The sequence below is a fragment of the Syngnathus scovelli genome, chromosome 11 (genome assembly GCF_024217435.2).
Source record: "Syngnathus scovelli strain Florida chromosome 11, RoL_Ssco_1.2, whole genome shotgun sequence".
Taxonomy (NCBI): domain Eukaryota; kingdom Metazoa; phylum Chordata; class Actinopteri; order Syngnathiformes; family Syngnathidae; genus Syngnathus; species Syngnathus scovelli.
Genome location: NC_090857.1, coordinates 9,536,944 through 9,558,458, shown reverse-complemented (window position 1 = coordinate 9,558,458; position 21,515 = coordinate 9,536,944). Strand labels below are relative to the sequence as shown.

At 42.5% G+C, this 21,515-nt stretch overlaps 1 protein-coding gene and 1 long non-coding RNA gene across 17 annotated transcripts in view; one reads left to right on the top strand and one right to left on the bottom strand.

The window, feature by feature from the left end:
* Positions 1-21,515, bottom strand: part of cadpsb (Ca2+-dependent activator protein for secretion b) — a 50,289-nt gene that overhangs the window by 18,658 nt on the left and 10,116 nt on the right. For 9 of the 16 annotated variants that reach the window (XM_049734051.2, XM_049734052.2, XM_049734054.2 and 6 more), the window contains exons 2-14: positions 19,060-19,173; positions 17,096-17,428; positions 11,736-11,816; positions 11,304-11,537; positions 9,706-9,827; positions 8,735-8,846; positions 7,615-7,754; positions 7,287-7,353; positions 6,962-7,070; positions 6,671-6,883; positions 4,712-4,723; positions 1,430-1,566; positions 1,173-1,360 (exon numbers count right to left, since the gene is read on the bottom strand). In XM_049734051.2, the coding sequence (XP_049590008.1) occupies positions 1,173-1,360; positions 1,430-1,566; positions 4,712-4,723; positions 6,671-6,883; positions 6,962-7,070; positions 7,287-7,353; positions 7,615-7,754; positions 8,735-8,846; positions 9,706-9,827; positions 11,304-11,537; positions 11,736-11,816; positions 17,096-17,428; positions 19,060-19,173 (1,862 nt within the window). The remainder of the gene's footprint in view (positions 1-1,172; positions 1,361-1,429; positions 1,567-4,711; positions 4,724-6,670; positions 6,884-6,961; positions 7,071-7,286; positions 7,354-7,614; positions 7,755-8,734; positions 8,847-9,705; positions 9,828-11,303; positions 11,538-11,735; positions 11,817-17,095; positions 17,429-19,059; positions 19,174-21,515) is intronic. The other 7 variants (XM_049734053.2, XM_049734055.2, XM_049734041.2 and 4 more) reach the window with 1 other exon arrangement.
* LOC125977513 (uncharacterized) lies at positions 8,794-14,015 on the top strand. Its single transcript, XR_007484655.2, has 3 exons — positions 8,794-8,932; positions 9,166-9,281; positions 13,719-14,015. It is a non-coding gene; the product is annotated as an uncharacterized lncRNA (long non-coding RNA).

Here is a 21,515-nt window from a genome sequence, read left to right as displayed (position 1 = left end):
TTTGACCTCTGATTAATGACTGGTAGATAGCAGATGTTACTCACTAATGACTCAGTACTCGAGTATTTCAATGAATACCTACTCAGAGGATTACTTTTAATTTTTACTTGATTCTTATGTTGCTAACTGCTCTTGCTTGGGTACGACTTTTGTCAACTCCACGCACCTCTGATGATAATGTCTCACCTGTTGAACTCTTGAGAGACTTTGGAATCCTTTCTCTTTCTAAACTTGAATAGGATGCGTGCTCGTTTCGAGACAGGATTTGGCCTTTGGGAGCTCTTTGGGCTCAATAGGGCCTCGTAGCCCAGCGGCCCCCAGTAACTGCGGCCCTCTCTGACTTTAATGGACGCATGGGAGGATGAATAATATGGACAGTAAGAAACTAGGGCAACAGAGGACAGAAAGAAAAGAACACAAAGAAAAAACAAGGAAACACGTAGAGATATGCAAATGGTTAACAACAAAAAATTAAAGCAAATACAGCGACTGTATTTATGGAGCTGTAATGTGTTTTTTGCGGGCTATTGTTTGGTCAATAGGGAAAAAGACAGACTTGATTTACTGACGAAAGAAATGTGGTGAATTAGGTTAGAAATGTAAATTTCAACCCAGAGCACTTATATTACTCTTGTGACCTCGTGATTAAATGCAACATTTTCATAATATGATTATTTTTATTCTACACTAAAGATTACTGTAATCTTGTACTGCTTCATAGTAATAGTTGCTTCAATAATTATATGGCTCAGTGCTTAGATACGTAAGTGGGTGAGGTGGCAATAAGGGAATTAAGCTGAATTGCTTTATATAACGTACTCACTATGCATATAGTCGCATACGGTAACTGTCCATAACACAGGATGAAAATGTTCTTATTTAAGAAGCTTAGACAATAGACTCCATAAATTAAATTTTTCACACCATAAATGCGTCAAAATAACCCACAAAAAACACATTATAGTCCTGTGAATAGAACCAATGCTTAAAATCAACATAGAAGCAAAAATCAAACAACACACACAAAAAAATAATAAATGTGACATAAAATAACTGATGTGATGATTGCTTTCCTCGTCCTTGTGCTACAGCATTTCTTTTTTTCTTTTTTTTAACGAACTGCGTGCCTGTCAAGAATTGAAGAAAATTGAAAGACAGAGATTTGTGCACACCTGTTCCCGTGTACGTGGGAGGCACAAAACGCAAAGCTGTAGTGCAGAAGCGTGGGGTCGATAATGGCACCACTCTCCGCCCGTTCCAGCAGGTCACGCAAGTAACACAGATGCCTGTGGCAACCTCGGACACCGTTCCTGGCACAGTATTCGTCCAAGACAAACACTTGGCCTGGGCTGAACCATCCCTGCAGGGCACAAAGGGCAGTCAGCAACCCACCCAAAAGAAATACAGTCAGTTCAGTCGAGGAGCTCACCAAGCAGCAGAAGGTGTCGTTGAGCCTGTGGTCCAAGGTGAGCCGCTGCACCATCTCAAAAAGCGAGGCGTGGTCAAAGCTACAGGGGTTAGCCGAGATAAACTCATCCATGCCATGTTTCTGAGCTCTGTCAGCATCTATCCAGCCAACAGCACAGGAAGAAGCACACGGTTCAGAGGAGAGGATGTCAGTGAGGCGCACACTAAGTCTTGGACATGACACAGAAACATTAGGGAAGATCTAAATTTGTTGTTGCTGGTGAAGGGGAGGGGGGTTCTTCTAAGGGCAAATTATAAACATTAACATTGTCAACTTGCATTGTGTCAGACAGCGTAAAGAGATCTGACTTTATCGGTGGGAGAGCTCAAGCTAAGTTAGGAGCGACAAGCGCTTCCGTTGAATGTGCATGCAGTGTCACAGTCTCTGATGGTTTACATGATGTCCTTAAAAATAAAAGAAAAAAATCTTCCCATCAATGTTGTCAATAGATTCTGCCATTCCTATTTGTTGTTTGCCACCTACGTATAAACTCAGCTATATCAAAGAAGTGTCTCTGGATGCCACAGAGGAAAAAGCAGCATAGTTTGAGTTGAACTAGTTAGCTATCAATCTTCTCAGTGTCAAAGCCAATGAGGAGACTGTTTGAGTGAAATTGAAATGAGCATGGCTGATGACTGATCATTCAATCTGTAATTGAAATCCTACTCGGTGAAAAGTCACAGCACAGCATTTGTGTACTTGCACAATCTAATGAGTTCAAATAAAGACTGTATCAATAATAATAATTCTACAATAGGGCAATATATTGTACATAGAATTAGTATTACTTTTGGAATCTAAATGTGGATCGAGAAATATATTTTCAATTTCCTCCATTTGAGTAAAAAGGAGCAGTCTGCTGACGAATGTAAAAAAGTAATTCCATTTATTCTGAATGTTGAGAACATGTCCATTTGCTGTCTAAATCAGGAAGTAGCTTGCCAATTAAAAATTGACAGGAAAAACAAAGAAAACAATTTCCGCAAAACTTTGGGCCAAGAGAGAACCCATTAACTTTTCGTGAGTATTGTCATTTCTCATTTGTTAGCACTTTTTTTTTTTGCCATCCTTCATTTCTCAGGCTACATTATCTCCATCGAGTCATTAAAAACGCGAGTAGACTGGAACTGACTTTGGGTGAGAGTCGAAATGCATTTTATACTCATAGTTAGCTAATGGCAGGGTCGGCCTACATAGGATAAACAACAATGCACACTTTTGGATGTCTTCAATGAAAAAAAATATATACAGGTGCTAATTCAGATAAATCATTGATATGTATGGATACAGCTCTTGCATTTGATCTCATTTGATTGTGCAGATGTACTTAATGAAGTGGCTGTGAGCGCATATCGTGGTCATATCCTATGTGTGAGTGACAGGTGTCAGGTCCGTGACACACAGACAAGGTGATGATGGCTCAGGAGGGTTGTGGGGTGGAATGGGCTGGCCTAATTCGGGGGCCGGGCCAGGAGAGAGCAAAGGGGACATCTGTCAACCTCCAGTTGGGAAAGGCTGATGGGGTCTGCGAGGGGGGGAGGGCTCAATTGGCATTCGGAGACACTCTCCAACGGGAAGGGGGGGGGGGGGACTAAAGACAATTACGGTTAACCCCTAATCTAAGGAGGAAAAACCTGCGAGGCGACAAGTCAAAATGTGCACGAGGACGTCAGAGTGTTAGGACAAGTGAGCTAATGTGAACATATGGAGTGTGACAACACAAAGTGAGGATGGAGGACACTGATAGATATAAGGGTTGAAAAGACAACCAGGAAAGTGGACAATAAGACAAAATAGAGGAAAAAGGAAAGGGTTACTCATGGCCCAGTTATCAAGAGGCAATATTGCAGGGTGTTGGGCAAGTGAGACAAGTGTGAGCAGAAGGTGTCTGGCCTATATGTCCTTTATTTCGAATAGTGAGTAAGTGCACTGAGCTCGCTCAACACCATGGCACAATTCCATTTTACAAAGAATAACAGCAAGAATATAAGCCAGTACGTTTGCAAGAAAATGAGCACATGCTTGGAGAACAAACGGTGTGAATTTTACACGCCATGCATTCCCAGGTGTTCAGATTTGATCTTTTTGAATTGCATTCCCCTTTAATTCTCTTTCTCTCTCTACGCATTTGCAAGTTGACAATACTGGAATGTGTTGCAGTGTGTTCATAGTCATCTACCGAGCAGACTATCAGGCATGTCACTACCAAAGAACTCTAACAGGGTAGCAGTTTAGTGCAAGTATGGGTAAATAGCATGAAGCCAACATAGGCAGAACTCTATCATTCATTCTCTGGGAGATGAGGGGAAGGGGGTGATGAATGGAAACTCCTGAATTGGCAGAAACTAAACGAACACAGGACAAAAGTGTCCTCCGATTCAGGCAAACCAAATGCTAAATGGGATCTTGGCTTTCTGGAGGCGTTACCACTGGGCTTGTCTTGACGTGTACAGGCCCGTCTACTGCAGGAGGAGGGGGGAGTTCCGGAGTATTTCATCGGAAGAAGGGGCGGCATTAGCTACTCCTTGTCTTTGGCATTCAGAATACTCCGCATACATAGTTGCCAACTCTCGTTAAGGCAAGAAGAAGCAAAACATGGTCTCTGAGCAAATTGAGCCCTCAATAGTAAAGCACGTTGTCACATATACCTTGCATCAAATGAATTTTCCATGTTCCCTCAAGATGATATTAAAGATTTGTTTCCAGCTCTTATTAATAATTCATGCGAATATTTCATATTTCAAGCCAATCCGTCTTCCCTCTAGTCATCAAATTGCTTTACTCTTGAGGGATCGGGTTACCAATGTGAGCAAGGAGAGAAGGCAATTATGCAGGAACAACTATCATATCCACTGTAACCAAGTACTAAGCAAAAAGAATAAAATAAATAAAACGTTCTTAGAATAAAGACATGCATCCTATACTGGCACTAATGGATGCTTCTATAATTTAATCCTCAAGTGGAGGTTGTCAAAAAAAGGGGGGGGAGAAAAAAAAAGTAAAAAAGTTCTCAACTAAGATCTAAAGACATGAAGCGAGACATGAAGAAGAAGCAGAGGGAGGAGAAAGCAGGAAGAAGAGAAAGAGAGAGAGAGAGAGAGAGAGAGAGAGAGAGAGAGAGAGAGAGAGAGAGAGAGAGAGAGAGAGAGAGAGAGAGAGAGAGGGCAGAAAGAAAGAGCGTTGCATTTGTCAGATAATCGGCGGGGATTATCTGAGCTGTGCCGGCTACAGGGAAGCACTTACCCTTGAGTCCAGCTAGAAGACAGCAGGGTAAGAAGGGACAAACCAGAATAACATAAAGACTAGCAACAAGGCTGGAGGAGAGCAATCACGAGAGACCCTGACTGACCGAGCAGCTAGCGGCATTACTGAAGAAGGGTAGACAGGCAAAGCATGAAGAAGAAAACACAACTGAGAAAAAAACAACAACAACAACAACAACAACAATAACAACAACAAAACCGATACCGACACGAGACCTCGTGGCTTGTGAGTACATGTGAGGACGACGTGTGACAAAGGACGCTGAGGCGATAGAGGAGGAGAGAAGGAAGAGAGCGTTTAGCATCCCCGTCACTCCACTGTAGTGTTTTGTTGTCCGTTTTAGGCCGGTACTTAAGAGTGGAGAGCTACGGATTAGGTACTGCACCATTTTCTTTTAAAGTGGCAAAACGTACCTGTCTCGAGGAAGGCCGTGGAAAGGTCAATGAGGTGCTACTATGTCCGGGCATTCTCTGCTGGCCTAATAACAGCAAAAATCTACTCTTGTATTTCTAAATGTATATGATTCTTTTTTTTTTTTTTTTTTGCATTGCCATGTCTATTTTTTTGCCTTTTTTTTTTTTTTTTGCATTGCCAGTGTAATCTGCTGGTCTTGCTGATATAAATGCAACAATATTTATTTAACAATTTCAAAGTCGCCTCATAGGGCCACATTTCCTATTGAGCATATTTGTTATATTTTATTAAAAAATATATTTTGTCATTTTATTAATAGATGATGTCCAGTAATAATAATAATAATAATACATTTTATTTGTAAGGCACCTTTCAAGGCACTCAAGGTCCCTGTACACACATAAAATAGCAAGCACAATTAAAAGGAAAAGAATAGTACAGTTCCTTACTTGACTCGGAAGGCATATCTCAAGGCTAAGGGTTTACTAGTTGTTTTTTTTTTTGGGGGGGGATTTCAAAAGTCCAATCAGACCCTAGCCAGGACTGTTGTTTTGCACTGCAGCGGAGTCAGGAGGGCAATGTACATTATGATCCCAGTGCCATTCAAGACCACCAGGGGGGTGAAACATGTTTGCGCAGTGTGCCACAATGTTTCAGGGTTGGGGGGCGGGGGGCGAGGGATTGGTGAGGTTGTGTCACTGTGGCGAGGCTTTGAATGGCGACAGCTGGCGTCAAAGGAGTCAACTAACCACAAGAACGATCACATACTGGACAAAGAAACCAATGGAGAAACAACATAGAATTTATGTGATAGGGTTCGGAGGAGCTGAGCCAATTTAGGCCAATTTGAATGCAATTTGAAGGCAGTTATGTGGTTAAAAGAGAAGAGGGGCTTTATTATTGTGGATGTCTTTTGTTATCTGGGAGCTGGGTTTAAAGAATGCCAAGAAGTTTCGTTTTTAATATGCTATAAAAGATTCTTATTTTATACTGAATAGCAGGATCTATGACTAATTATTTCACCAATTGAGAGTAATAAGAAAGGTTTTTATGAAAACCTTTTGCAGTTCAATGTAGATTTGCTTGGGGGGAAAACAAGAGACATCAAAAACAGAATTGGCGACGGATGCCACACGACTGCAATCTTACCTTGGGGCGGGTGTACTCTATAAAACACATCTGGGTAGTGAATAAAACTGGCCTACGGTTTGGAACCTGAGCGGGGACACGCTGACGTCAGCTCGAATGACATATCTTTCCTAAGTTGGTCGTTGCTTGTGAGCTGATGGGAGAGCCTGTTGGGTTGGCACCTTTGGGAGTGAATAATCGCCGGTCCAATCCGTGTCAGGTCAAGGCGTGTGTTTGTGTACGTGTGTGTGTGCGTGCTTGTGTGTTAGTTCTACCAGCACGTTTGTGAGCGCAAGTGTGGCGCGCATGAGCGTGAGACATTCATGAGCCGTCATTGCGTCGTGAATGGAAACTAGCTACGGTCTACATCAGCGCGGCGCACTCCGGCCTACTTACAGAACTGAGAGATGGGAGCGTCCATTTGGGCCGAGGCACCCCCTTTGGAGTTAAGTTTCTGGACCTGAGTGGGCGGGACGGGCTTGTGGGACTGGCCGGTGGCGCGATACATGGCCTGCACCCACAGGATGCGGTCCTGCTCGTCATCGCTGGCGAAGATCACAGTGTCGCCCTCCTTCACTGCGTTGAAGAAAGCCCTTCCGCCATCCAAGCCTGACACAAGAGTGACAAATCAAGCTTTCAGCCTCTGAATTGAAGAATAAAATTTCAGGGGGGCTGATGTTCACTTACCTGGCTGCGGGTCACTGTAGTCCACCGTGTAGCCGTCCAGCTGGAGAAGCTCTTGTGGTTCGGATTTCTTCTCTCTGTAGCTGCACATGGCGAATGTGTACTGGCTGACCTAAGAAACAAAAATGACAAATAATTCTCTAGTGTTTTTAAACACCATGAACTGTATTGTAAAATTAATTGGTCCCTTTAAATATAAATGAAATAAAAATATTTTGGTAGAGCATTTTGCTACGTGAGAGAATAATAATATCACTCACTATGATACTCAAAATTTGAAGTGCATATTGTTTATTCAAGCAAGAAAGATCTAAAATAAAAAACTCACTTGCACAAGAACAAAGAAACGTTTCTTCCAGCGCTTCCAGACATTCTTCCCAAAAGCCCACAGATACCTGCCAGAACATTCAGACACGAAAACAAAAGAAGGGCCTCAATACGACATATACCATATTTTTACAAAGAGCTGGCTTTTTGCCCTTGATCATTGTGGAACATATCAGCCAAGCGATGGGGAAAAAAAGTTCACTGTGGGGTCCACCAGAGGGTGTTGTATACTTCCCAGTATTTTTTCCGCAGTACTTGCCGAGAAACGAGGCCAACGGGCTAAGAAGTCTATACCAGGACGGCATGGCAGAACCCGCAGTCTTTCTTACCCGCAATGTTTCATGTTTTGAGGTTTATCCATGCGAATGGCCAGTTTGATCCTGAGGTCTTGGTCGGGGCAGGCCTTGGTCAAGGTCATCTTATGGAGCTCAGACTGTTTGGGACTGTTGGGAGTCGGATGCAAGACAACCTGCATTTTAAGCAAATCAAAAACCGAGTCATGAACGTTTTCTTTGTCCTGTCTGACGCTTGTTTCGTAAGTGAACGACTGAAAGGAAGGGAGGCAAAAAAAACAGGCTAACGTTTCCCGCTGCCTCCGTCTAATCTCTCTTTGGTGCATTAAAGAGCTTTGAGGAAGTCTGACTTCCTTCCTGCTAGTGCTGCTGCAGTGGGAGATCACAAGGCCTTGATGCTACCAAGGTCATCTCTGCTTCTGGGACCGTCGAGTAATCGGCAATATATCACCACATTGCTAGCTTTCCCGAAGGACCGCTACACACTAATTTACCCTTGAAAGGTAGATAGAGTGGCTTGAAAGAAGCACAAGAGCATTGGTGTCATTACAAGGGCGACCTTGACAACCTACTTGTGGCACCAAGGAGAAGACTGTTGTTGTTGATGTTTTTTTCCAGAATAATAAGTGCAGTATTGTGAGGCCTATTTTTAATATTCTATGAAATTGTGACATTTTTCCCCTTGTTCAACTGAATTTAATTCTTATGACGAGGATGTCATCTTGGAAATATAAAGATTGATTTTCGTATGATTAGAACAGTGCGCATTGTTATAATTACACTGAAATAATGTCTTGTAATAATTAAAATTTTCCTTGAAAATTATTACTTTAATCTCATAATGTTGAATTTACTTATGAATTGAAAATGAATGACTAAAAAAAATTGTATACATTTTTGCTATTGTATTTTTTTTTCCCCAAAAAAATTGACAGAATTTTCAATCCCATGGCATTTATGGGTACACTTGGTTTGAAAATAAAATCACCTGAGTGTTACGTGTCGATCCAAAAAGTTGGAGAACCTCTATTATATGTGCAATGCGGAAATCTGCAAACTGAGTTTTAAGGTTTCAGCGGTCGATCAAAACACAGCAACAAAGACATCTCCATCTTTGCGCATACATGTTTGGTTTTAAGAGAAACAAAGGCGTTACCCTGCCCAACTCTTTGTCCTCCAACGCCAGCACGCCGGTGCTTTCGGTGAACAGTTTCACCTTGACAGCAGGCAGAGGGTGTGTGGTGGTGAAGTCCCCTTGGGTCCCCCAGCTGAAAGACAGAAGACTCCGGAGGTCAGTTTCCATGACACCCCACAACACCAGAGACTTCATCACCTTGGAACATTATGAACTGCGGTATGGGAGAAGGTTTCACTTTTGTTCCTCTCGCCTTTGCAGTAGAACTCAAATAGGAAATTAAATCGGTTCATAAAAATATTTGACGCCGGAGCCATCAATTTGCAACATAATTGCACAATTAAAAAAAAATTAAAAAAATCAGACAGTTTATTGTTTATAGACACACACGGACCCTAATATTCCATCTTCCTGATGCTTGCGCTAAATATATTCTGTTGTTTTTATGCCAGACACCTCAAAAGCTGAATTTGGCAGGATTTGAAAATGACAATCAACACTCACCTTGTCACACAAAGTGACTTAGTGGCTGCAGAACAGAAGGATGCCAGAGACTTGCTCAAATCAGGTAATCCATTTCGGTTTAAAAGGGATAATAGAGTGACCCCGACATTGCATTTCAAATTGTCGTTTTTTGTTGCGGACATTTTTAGTAGCAAGATATTGCTTTGGATGCTGCAACCTCTTTTTATTTTTTTGGGTGTGTGAGGGCAAAGCTCATTCTGTCATGCATCGCTTACACTAAAACTGCTTCTCGGTAGGTGTGACCAACTTAAGACAGACTTGAGAAAATGAATTTTAACACCTACCAGAAGCCCATTACCTCACAGAACATTAACTTAGAATACCCTCACCACAAGGTGCAAACACATCATTAAATCCAACACAAAACCTGATTGAAAATAATCTGCACCAATTTTATAATAATGCACCATTTTGATTGTCAGAGTTTCTTTTTTTGTATGACATGTGTGACCGCCACGTTGGCTCACGTTGGCTTGGATGCTTCAGCTTGGTCAGTCTGGAGCTTCTCTCCTCCCTCCACTTCCATGGTGCAGTAAACAATCCTGTTGGGAGCCAGAGACTTCAGGCCCTGGACTTCCATGATCACCACCTGTAAGCACGTGTTCTAGTTTAGACGAATGGGACCAGGAGAATCAATTAATTGCCACCCAGAAAAGGAAATTGAGCACAAATGTTTTTTTTCCATGTGTCTTTTTGCAGCCTGCCATCAATGAATTATTTTTGTTTGCATGCTGCGGGGATTTCGAAGAGGCATAGCGACAGGAAATACGATTATGACCAAAATTCTGAATTTATAACCCCCGAGGTTTAGATTTGGATTGTTGTGCTTGTTTGTTTATGAGCAATATTATGCCCAAGCACAATAGTGAAAGCACACCTGGAAAAAAGGAGAGCATTATTTCAGCAAGTGACAGAAACTGAGCGAGACAGGTCATTTGGGACAAAGATACGCCAAGTAAAGAGTAAATAAAGCCACTTGCCGCTCCTTCTGGAGTCATAACATCTGCTCGGTGTATTTTTCTTATTCGTATTTTTCTCCCAACCAGTATATCACATCTACCAAGGAGATTTGCTGCTAATTTAGCAGCGCTATTCTGTTAAACAATTAGTAATATCCAACCTTTTTTGACATTTTTCAAAATTTTCCAGTGAATAAACAATGATTATTAATGACATTAGGAGGCGGTTAACGCTGACACTGCAAAATTGGCAGACGTTATAATAATTTGATCCTGGTGGAAGTCTCTTAAATAAATCTGTATACTTTTGCCAAATCATGAAGATGATTCGAGCTCACATTCTTCTGAACAATAAATCAATTCTACAAAAATACAAAGTGCATCTGGGTATAAAATCGTTTTTCAACTGGATGCGTTGATGATTTCAGATGGAATTTAAGGGGCTTTGCAGAGCCATAATTGGCCTCTATGGAACTGTCACCCTTCCACCCACACACACGGATGCACACATAAACATGCATATGTATGTGGCCGTTAGAATTGCTCTACATTTATTTCTTCTAGTGTTTATCACAATGATGCGCCTACTTCGGCATTGAGCCGCATGAAAAAAAAAAAAAATTGTCGCTCCTCGCACTTGCTGCACTCTAAGCGGAGATAGCTCTGCATCATGAGGACCGAGATGCGATGGCTCCTCGTTCCGAGTCGGCAGCTCAATCTCAGACAGGCTGAGAACAAGATGACTCATACCTGCCGTTAAAGAGCAGGTAAAGGGGTATTTATGACAAGTGTCAGCCTGTTATTCACGCGGCGTCTGTTCAGATGTCTGGAGAAGTCTGCTGTCTGTTTCTAAACTTAGTCTGGAGCAGATAGGGAAGCTTTGTGGTTCCTGATTCTGACAACTGTATTGCAGAGACATGCAAAGATGTTTTTCCATATGGGCTTTAGATAACATTGATTGGCCGATTTAGAGGATGCATCATTAAAACGCCTTCTTGAGGGCTACCCCAGTTTGAAGGCTGCTTTCTTTTTACATTATTTGGGGGTCATCAATATCACAAGAAATACTGTGGAAGTCACCAATTGAGTCACTCAAATGATTTTACCTCTAAAGTGAAGGACAGGACCACATCGGATTTAGACAGCGTGTTTTCATCCTCCTGGCCCATGTCGATGATAGAGGTGTTGTGGCCTCGCTTCAGCTTCTGGAGCTTGAACTCTCCGCCCTTGGACACGGGCATGCTCTCCAGATTGGCCATCAATTGGTTGACTGAAGACTTGAGCTCCTCGATGTACATGGCTTCCATGTCTTTTGACACAAACTTGGGGAACCTCCCTCCCTGTAAAGAGTAAGAAAATGTTTTTTATTTTTATGATACAGCTCTTTGGATCTCCTTAAATCATACCACCATACCTAGTGTGTTTTTATATATCGACTTTATTAGAGCGTTACTTTCTGTGGGTGGTCGGCTCACACCTTTTCAACAACATAGTAGCAATGTGACAAAGTCAAAGCTCCCCCATAGCGTCAAACTCACCCGCGCAATCTGGTCGGCCATCTGAAGACGACCATCCAGTTCTCTTCTGATCTGCGCAGCCTGCTCGTCCAAGTTGTCCAGCTATCGAGACAAACATATGGGGAAACTCCATGAGATCACGTTCGAGAAATATGCCATGTGGTCAGTAGGTCAGTAAGGGAAATGAAAGCTGCATAATAAAAACATTGAGTAACTAAATGGAATATTTTTATTTTTCCTCAAGGAAAAATTATATGCCACTGAGTATTGTCATTTTTTTCAACTTTGTATGTTGCTCCATGCAAGCTAGCACCATATCAATTTTCCATTGAATTACTCTGCCTAAATTAAATTCCACTGTCATAAAGACAGTTCCATCATGACATCATCATATATAACTAAGGGGGGCAAATTTACACAAACTGTCACTTCACAGAACTCCAAACATTAAACGTTGAAAGGACCTCGGTTACCATAGCGACGTCAAATCCCCTAGAGGCCCATATTAATCAACCTAATGGAACGTGACACAAGTATATGCAAATGTTGTTCAAACAAAGTAATTGTATCCCCGAAATGACTGTAACAAGGTAAAGAATCCCATTAGAACCCATTTGAGGACTGGAGTTACCAAATTGACCACACTAGCGAGTGATTGAAACAAATGCGGCCATGGAAACGGTGATGAGTGATTGTGGATCTGGCGAGATGTTTGCAAGAGGCTGTAGTCATAGCAGCGTGTTGTGATAGGCAGTTGAAATTGAACAGATGAGAATGAAAGGAAACTCCATCACTGTCTCGCAGGCACCACGCTGCCATCACCATAGAGACCAATGAAAGGCACTGCTGCGCGAATTCTTATATTTCTCGTTGATTTGAGAGGCGGCTGCCATAAAATACGATCACGACGGTAAAGCTCAGACAACAAAAAGATGTTTGGACTCAAATGGAAAAACAGAGCTGTGGCACTCAACGACTAAACAAGGTTAAGAGAAGCTGCAAGTTTGGGCCCTGGAGGAATGAAAAGCAGATAAATTCATGCCTCCCCACGCATCAATAATGAATGAGAATCTTGAATTAGCTGACGCGGAGAAGTAGAGGAGAGGTCTGATGTCTTTCTTGCTGCCTGAATCTGTACGTTTTTATGCTTCACTTCTTCCCACTCTCGCTAAATGTGATTGCGAGCAGACACCATTGCTTCTCAAGAGGAAAATCTTGGGGTGTCAAAACAGCTCCAAAAACATTTCCACTAAACAGCGTAGTGTGGGTTTAAGGAAAAGACAACAACTTCACCTTCAGTTGGTGCTACCGTGCAAAAAACTCTTGGATTTGAAGTGGGCTTGTCTCACGGGCTTCGCCAAATTGACTTCCTTCCTCCTGCAATACTTTGCAAGAGAGGCACTATACCTGGGTGGTTAAAATATGATCTGAGACAAGACTCGGGTTCATTTTTTAGTCAATTTAATTAAACCATGAATCGTATATGCTTCTAAGACTCCACATACGGTATATTTTAGTGTAACACTTTTATTAAGCCACCAAAAAGATAGAAGAAGCCAGCAGTAGCAGTAGCGCTAGGTAGATTGCTTGTGACTCACTTTTTTATCCACCGGTGCACATAAAGTTAGAAATATAGTATTGTCGTGAAACCGAATAAATGTATTTGTCCGCATGTGCTCGTATAGTGACACCATGTCTGTCAGGTGGCGTGTCCAAGAGAGGCGAGTGAGTGGCAAGTGTCAGAGTGTGTCGACATTGCAGGCCAGCAAACGAGCAGGCTGCCGCATAACCCAGAGTTGTTGTTTAGTAGAGCACATAATCACACGCTGCCACCAGCTGCAGGAAAATGGCTGCACTCGCAGCGCTGAGTGCTGTCGGACAAGAGGACGACGAGCATCCTGCCGAGGCGTCTTCTTCGTCATGTCTGTTATCAAAAATGAAAACGACCTCGACCTGAGCCACCACTTTTCTGCCTGAGTGAGTGTCTCCCTTCCTCTTTGCCAGGCCATCCTGCATCTCCTGTCAAAACACTCTACGACTGGGGCGCGGCACACATCTGACCCTGGCGGTCCCAAATGAACTACTCGTGCCACGCATGGAGAGAAGAAAAAAAAAAAGTGACAGCAAACACAAGCTGCTATGGCCTGGCTCAAATGTGTACATGCTCTTCTGAATTTGTTGGATGGATGGATGGATGGATGGATGGATGGATGGATGGATGGATGGATGGATGGATGGATGGATGGATGGATGGATGGATGGATGGATGGATGGATGGATGGATGGATGGATGGATGGATGGATGGATGGATGGATGGATGGATGGATGGATGGATGGATGGATGGATGGATGGATGGATGGATGGATGGATGGATGGATGGATGGATGGATGGATGGATGGATGGATGGATGGACATATTGCCTCCCAAACTGACAAACGGCCATCAAAACAATAAATCTTGCTGATTAGTCGAGGTGATAAAAAAGTGAGGCATTTCTTTCAGCCTGGATATAAAAAAAGCAGAAAAACAGGCCTGGCAGATGATGAAAGTGAAGCAGTAGGTCAAGCTCGAGGTCAGACCCTGCGTGAAACAACAAGCACCCGCTGCTGATCTCTCAACACCCCAATCTTTGCAGACCAACAACTCCTAAAAGGTCATAGATGTCAACGCGCTTGCAGGCGGAACGTAATCCGACAGGCAATCTCATGACAAATCACAGCAACTAAAAGGTATCCCGATAACTAAGCTAGCGGTAGCGGTGGGTGATGACGGGCCAAGCTAATGGCAGGTTAAAGGTAAAGAAGCGGTGGCACGAGATTAGCAGCCTGACTGGTGTGAGCCCCCCCCACCCCCACCCACCCACACACCCGGATACACGGACATTAGCAGCAGGACAGCCACAGGCGTTTTCATGTGCACAACAAAGGACGGTGCGGGCAGATTGAGAACTGAATGCCACCGAGTGGAGTTCAAGCATCTGCTCTATATTTAGACCCGCGCTATGCAATTGTTTGTGTGCGCGTATGTGTGTGTGTCTGTGGTAGAAAAATGAACTTCTCTTGTGAAGTGACAAACCTGACACGGAAATTTGGGCCATTAAAAATGTCACTTCACAGGCAGTGGCTGTTCCTTCCTCTTTATTATCTGCATTTGGTTGGTTTGACTTTTCAGTTTTATTTCACTAGCAATGCTGTGACGTCGCCGGATTCAAACCCACTAATTCCTTCCTCTGGCACTTCTCCGCCAGTCTAAAGAGGAAAGTGATATACAGGACAGCTGTGTGGGGGGAAATGGCGCATTTTAAGGAGCGGGGGCACTATGACTATCGGGTCTGACTCATTTAATCGTCGTCTTACTTTGTAAGAATTTAGAAACATTCTGCTGAGAGCATAAATATTGATTATTTGGCAGTCGAAAAGCTATTATACAAACATTTTAATTTTCTATTCTGGGTTTATTTCATGTATTGCAATTTAACCCTAACGTAATGTGATTTTGTTGATATTTAGAAAACATCAGCCATGCCCTTTTATATTTCTTCATAAAAAGTACAATCAGCTCACTTTAATTGACACTGTTTATTTTTGCCTCGTAGGGCTAATATTAGAAAAGACACTTTCCAAACCATTGCAATCTACAGCCCAATAATAAAGATACTGTGTAATCAATTATTTCCGTGGTGTGTCCGGTGAGCATAATATCTATTTCAATCTATGTTTAGTTGTCCTTGGTGGTATATCGCAGCAGAGGAAAAGAAAAAAGGGAAGCGCGTGCAATGTCACGGACAGTCCAGTCATTTTCAGCATCCCGCAATAATCCAAACAGCGTCTTCCTCTCTCACAAAAAAAAAAAAGAATTAAATCCCCAATGATAATAAACCTCCGTTGGCCTCTGAATCCACAATCTCCAAAAACCTTCCATTAAATCCCAGCAGTGAGCCCCGCTAACGGAATTGCCTCCTAGTGAGGATTTTATCATTGAGCACGCGGGGACAATTGATAGCGACTGGTTGCTTACTGAGGAGATGCCGAAAGTCATCATTAGACGGCTCTAATATATTCATTACTCCGGCAAATGGAATAAGAATCTGCACCTAAAACAGCTGGGGTAAGCATCTGGACAAGGATATTTTAAATTGGTTCTGATGCAAATTTTCTTCTATTTATCGATATTTACAATTGGAGATGGGCTTTAGCCGTGCTTACGACTTCAACTTTCTGCTCTTCGCTGAGCCTCTGGTGTTACTCCGTAGAGCCTCTGCGGATGTTCTGCATGCAGATTTGTGACCTCATAGCATCAACTCATCCAAAGTAGGTTAAGCATCATCAAAGGGATCAGAAAGGAGGCTATGGAAATGTTTTACAGAATAGCATTACGTTAATGAACCCCAGTGAGAAACCAAGGCCGTATTGATCTAATCCAAACAAGGACAATACTGAGCCATTTATTTGATTCCTTCAGTGTGCACTGATGGACACTTGGACTGGTTTATTAACTTTGGTTGGTGTTATCAAGCTTTGATGAGTTGAATAAACATGTGCAAGAGCGCCAGAGGTTTCCTCCAAATACAGCCGCGATAAGACTTGAAATTGCACTGCTGAAGAAGGAATACATTAGTGCTGCTTTTAACATTCCCACAGAGAGCAGTAAAGCAGGAACGACAGCAGGATAAGAGAGTTATATGTGACACAAGCCCCCCAGTCTGTAATCTCAACATATCTACCCCCTGAGTGAAGCATTGGACATTACCAGATACAAATAGCTGACAAGTTAAAGCAACAGTGAGGGATTTCTTTTTTTTTTTTTTTTTTTTTTTTTGCTTCCGGGCTGCATTGAAAGTGGTTTGTAATCTACTTCGAACGCAGCCAGGCATGCGCAAATCAACTGTCGTAAAGGAGCATGTATGTGTGTGAGACAAAGACAGGCAGAAGTTAGAAAGCCAAGCTAATAAATGAGAAACTTTCGTATCATCATGTCTTGAAATAAATCAACGCAATCATTGCATTAAATATTATTAGGATAACACTGAAGCGAATAAAACATGAAAGCTGCCCTGGTCGGTCTCCCAATATTATAGACCACAGAAATAGTTAATGGTGCTTTAGTCATGGTCGCTATGGCAATGACAGATGCGATTATAATTATTAAACCAAATGAAGTGGTTTCAAAGCTGTTATTTCAAGGTCAAATTATTATATATTGTGCGCAATAATTGGAAAGGAAATTAAAAGAAGAGTTTTTACGACACTTGATTCAGGAATATAAAATAAATTTGCTGGCACAATTGTGATTATGAAACAGTTTAATGGAGCAAGTTTGTGTTTATGAATGACCTAAGGTGAAATGAATTTTTTTGTACAATTGGATCTTAAACATACCTGACAAGCTTGGTAAAGCAGTTGGTGCTCAAACTTCTTGATGCCCAGGATATTCTGGAACATCTCATACAGCTGATCCTTGCTCAGGATGAGCTCGGAGGCGGCGCTGGCCGTCATACGCTGCTGCGCCTTGCGTGGATCCTCGTCGCCGCGGTAGATGGTGTCAAACTTGGCCATCCAAGAGCTAAGCACCGTCTCCTTGCTCAAGCCGTCGATCTCCGGGAGACTGCGGACGCGCTTCTCAATGTGCCTCTTGAACACCTCCCTGAAGTCGCTGGCCGAGAAGCCGCCGCTCTGGACCATTTTAGCCACACGGTCGCTCTTTAAGAACACCTTTGTTGGAAGAGAATGTATTTATGTCATAATCAAGTCATTCTAGCGATTAAGAAAAAACTGCTTTATGAACTCCTTGCAGGGCCACCTGCTAATGACAGCCTGACAGTGACGGACAAGATGACAGCATCAACCAAACAATGGAGCCCGCGGCTTTGTCATTAAGACAGTCAGTCATATTTGTTGTCAGCATCCAAGAAGCAACTGTTGGGCCCATTTGGTAAGCGGCGTACATACATATACAAATAACAAAGCTTTGGTACCATTGATTCCCACCTAGAGAGGCCTTTAAAAGCGCTCAAGTCTTTAGGAAAATCAATGATTTAATTAATTACTGTGTCTCCCACTCATTCTGGTGGTAAAATAGAACACCAACAACCACTTCAATATTTTTTTTCAATTAGCAGAGCAATTTCATTTGTAATTGAAAAAAAAAAAAAAAGCTCTGGATATGATTGTACTCCACATCCTTTTTATATTCAGAGTAGGTGCCCCGGTACATTACGGTACATTCTGAAAACTTCATAAAAAATTCAGTCTTTTTTACGGTCGTAATATTTTGCAAAAGTGCCGAACTGTGCAGAATCATACCGAGAGGGTATTTGTAATCTTTTCCCCCTCTTGTGTTGGTGACTCAGGTTAACAATATACCTTACAGATTCACGTCTACAGTGCAGTTCTAAACCAAAGGAAACTAATACGGTTATTTATCTGTGTCAAACTCAAGGCCTGGGGGCCAGGTCCGGCCCACTGTGTCATTTTAAAAGGCCCGTAAAAGCAAATCATGTCCACTCCCATAAAATAAGTAAATAATGATGTTGAGATTTTGCAAGATTTATTTTCTTCCTTTTAACTTCAACAATAATTGAGAAAAATATTATTGCGAATTTCAAAACTATTTGTTACGTATATGTATTCACACGAGACAAACATTTTTTGGGTGTCTCTGTCAAAACGTCAAAATTATTTTGAGCCCCTGGTTTAAAATCATGAGAGATTTTTTGACACAACTTTTTGGATTTCATGTATTTATAAAATCCATCATGAAAATACAGTGGGGCATATTACAGCCATTTTTCACATGTCGGCGAAGCTTTAATTAGGCTGTATAGCCATCTACCGACTGTCTAAAGATTTATCTACCCTTTTGCCATTATGCCTTTGCTTGTTTTTTTTCCCCTCCATTAAAGAATTGACCTTTCATATCCGCTATCTGTCATGTCTCGAGCATGCACAGTAATAATGACTTGCTTCATTATGTGGATTGAAGAGCGTGAGCTTGGAAAGACGGCTGTGTCAGCCACATGGTCTGACTCATAATCTTCACAGTGAGAAACCTCAGCCACCATTTTATCACTCAGCCGCATGGATTTGAGCATTTTGACATGGAAACTGGAGCAGTTCTGCGTGGGGGCTTGGATTTATGGCCCTGAAAAAAAAAAACCGCGTGGCTTGACTCCGTGCATAGAAATTGCTCCGGCCAACCACGTTTTTGCACTACAATCAGCAAAAATGTACGTGGACATGCATTGAGTCAGTGATGACTTCAGAAAGTCATCCAGCCTCTGCTCTGTGGAAAAATGGCTGTGATTGATTGAGTGTGTGCTGCTGTGATTATGCTGTGCTGGTACCTCGTGGTAGCTCTGCACAGCATTGATGAAGGCTTCATCCGCCACAATTTGCGTGTCTCCGTTCAGGAAGGCTTGGAAGCGATCCTTGGTCTGCTGAAGCTGCTGCTTTGTTATCTGGCGAGGCAAGGGCACACAAAGGACAAGGAAGCATTAAGGCGAGATTAGACAACACTGTCCAAATGGACGCACATTAGCTGAAACAATGCTATCCCAGCCAGTCTTTAAATGTTCTTGTCAGCACAGAACTAGGCTAAGTACTCCCCGGCTAGCTGGGAGACGTGGTCCACCACTGCCTCCTCATTTGGCCTGACAAACTCTCCCAGTATAGGCGGAAGCTATTCTTGGACTACGAAGTACATAAAGTGGAAAAGGCTCAATGACACGCTCCTAAATCTCTCTGCAGCCAATGAAATCACCCGGGGAGATAGCGAAAAAGGGCGTGTTGGCTGATTGGATGCGCAATCGCCTACTTTCAAGTAAAACACGGGGGTCATGACCTCAGGAGTAAAGATTGGGCGGTAAATCGAGAACTTAGCTTTACAGCTCCGCTCCGTCTTTGTGATGTAAAGCCTGCAGAGGCGCAGCCGCGCGCACCAGCAGTAGTCAATCTTCTTATTATTTTTTTTTAAATGATGCCTCATGAATAAAACTCTAATGTCGCAGACTTCTACCACTCTGATCCCACTCGTGCCCCCACCTTAGTATAAACTTTGCCAAACCGATCCATCTCCTTGAACTGAGAGCAACAAGAACACGGGACACTGATAACAGTGAAATGGAACCTCAGTGGCATTTATTCACCTTTTCTAAACTCTGCTGCGCAAACAAGTTGGCTTTGTAGCTTCTAGAAATGAAATTCTATATTAAAGTTTGACAAAACTTCAAATGAGCTTTGTAGGACATTTGTCTTGTAACAGCAGACAGTTATTATAGATTTCAGTGGTGTGTTCCGAGATTTTGCTAATATAAAACATGTGCCTTGGCTCAATAACTGTCAGGAACCTTGATTGGTTGGAGTAAAAAGAGGTTTGCATATTTAGGAGCATGGTGCATAATTCACTTGGTAAAACCTTCCCTATAATTTAAAGAGTGGTCAAATGAATACAGACACTTAACTTTTAACTCATTTGCTTCAATGTTGAGATATTTTATATGCACATAAAGAACCTAATTAAAATAACATGCACCTCTGATCTCTTCTCCCCCCCACCTCACTCAGGTCTAAATGTCCTTGAATTGATTTAACACACGCTAAAAGAGTCAGTGACCTGAAAGTCAATCGAGCGGCCATCTCCCTGTGACAAATGTTGTCTCCACATCAAGCTGTTGTGTATATCATACAAGCACCAGGATCAGCCGCTAATATGCGTGTGCGTGTGTTAGCAAATGGCAGACTTTGGTGTGGGAGGAAGATGCAAATGCATTCCATATCATGTGCCTGTGAGGCAATCTCGATAAGCCTGTCGCATCCTCCAAACTCCTTCAGTCTGCTTAAAAAAATAAATGAGAATTAACTCAAATCCGTCGGCTCGAAAGCGAATCATTTTTAGGGACGCTAACATTATTTGTCCAAAAAACGCTATATAATTTCAATGTATTACTATAATTATTGTTATTATTTTATTATCAATATTATTGTTATCATCCATCCATCCATTTTCTGAACCGCTTAGTCCCCACGGGGGTCGCGGGCGTGCTGGAGCCTATCCCAGCCGTCATCGGGCAGTAGGCGGGGGACACCCTGAACTGGTTGCCAGCCAATCGCAGGGCACACAGAGACAGACAACCAATCGCACTCACACTCACACCTAGGGACAATTTGGAGTCTTCAATCGGCCTACCAAGCATGTTTTTGGAATGTGGGAGGAAACCGGAGTGCCCGGAGAAAACCCACGCGGGCCCGGGGAGAACATGCAAACTCCACACAGGGAGGGCCGGAGGTGGAATCGAACCCGCACCCTCCTAACTGTGAGGCGGACATGCTACCCAGTGTGCCACCGAGCCGCCCATTGTTATCATTATTATTATTATTATTATTATAAAAACAACTTCATCCATTCCACGCTTCACTTTTTTGAAAGCCTCAGTGTGAGAAGGTTTGATCTTAGTAATGGGTTTCATCTTTGTGAAGCAGAAGAATGTTGGTTCACGACCGCCGCTTTCCAATTTAAATGCGAAATTTCTATGCCAAACAATTATGAAAGCAACCTAATGTGAGTCAATGAAGTTGAAGCAGTCAGCTGAACTGGTTAGTTGCTTTCATTTTCTCCTCAGGGCGTGGAATGATGATTAACATAAATCCTTAAAATATGGAATTTTTCAATTTAATCATTAGCTTTGGCTCTTCTGTAGCTTAGCTGGTGACAGACTATTAATCTTTTCGTCAACATTTCGCGCACAAAAGCGAGACTGCTGATTGGGGAACTGTAGTGATTAGTGACCATATTGATGGCTGA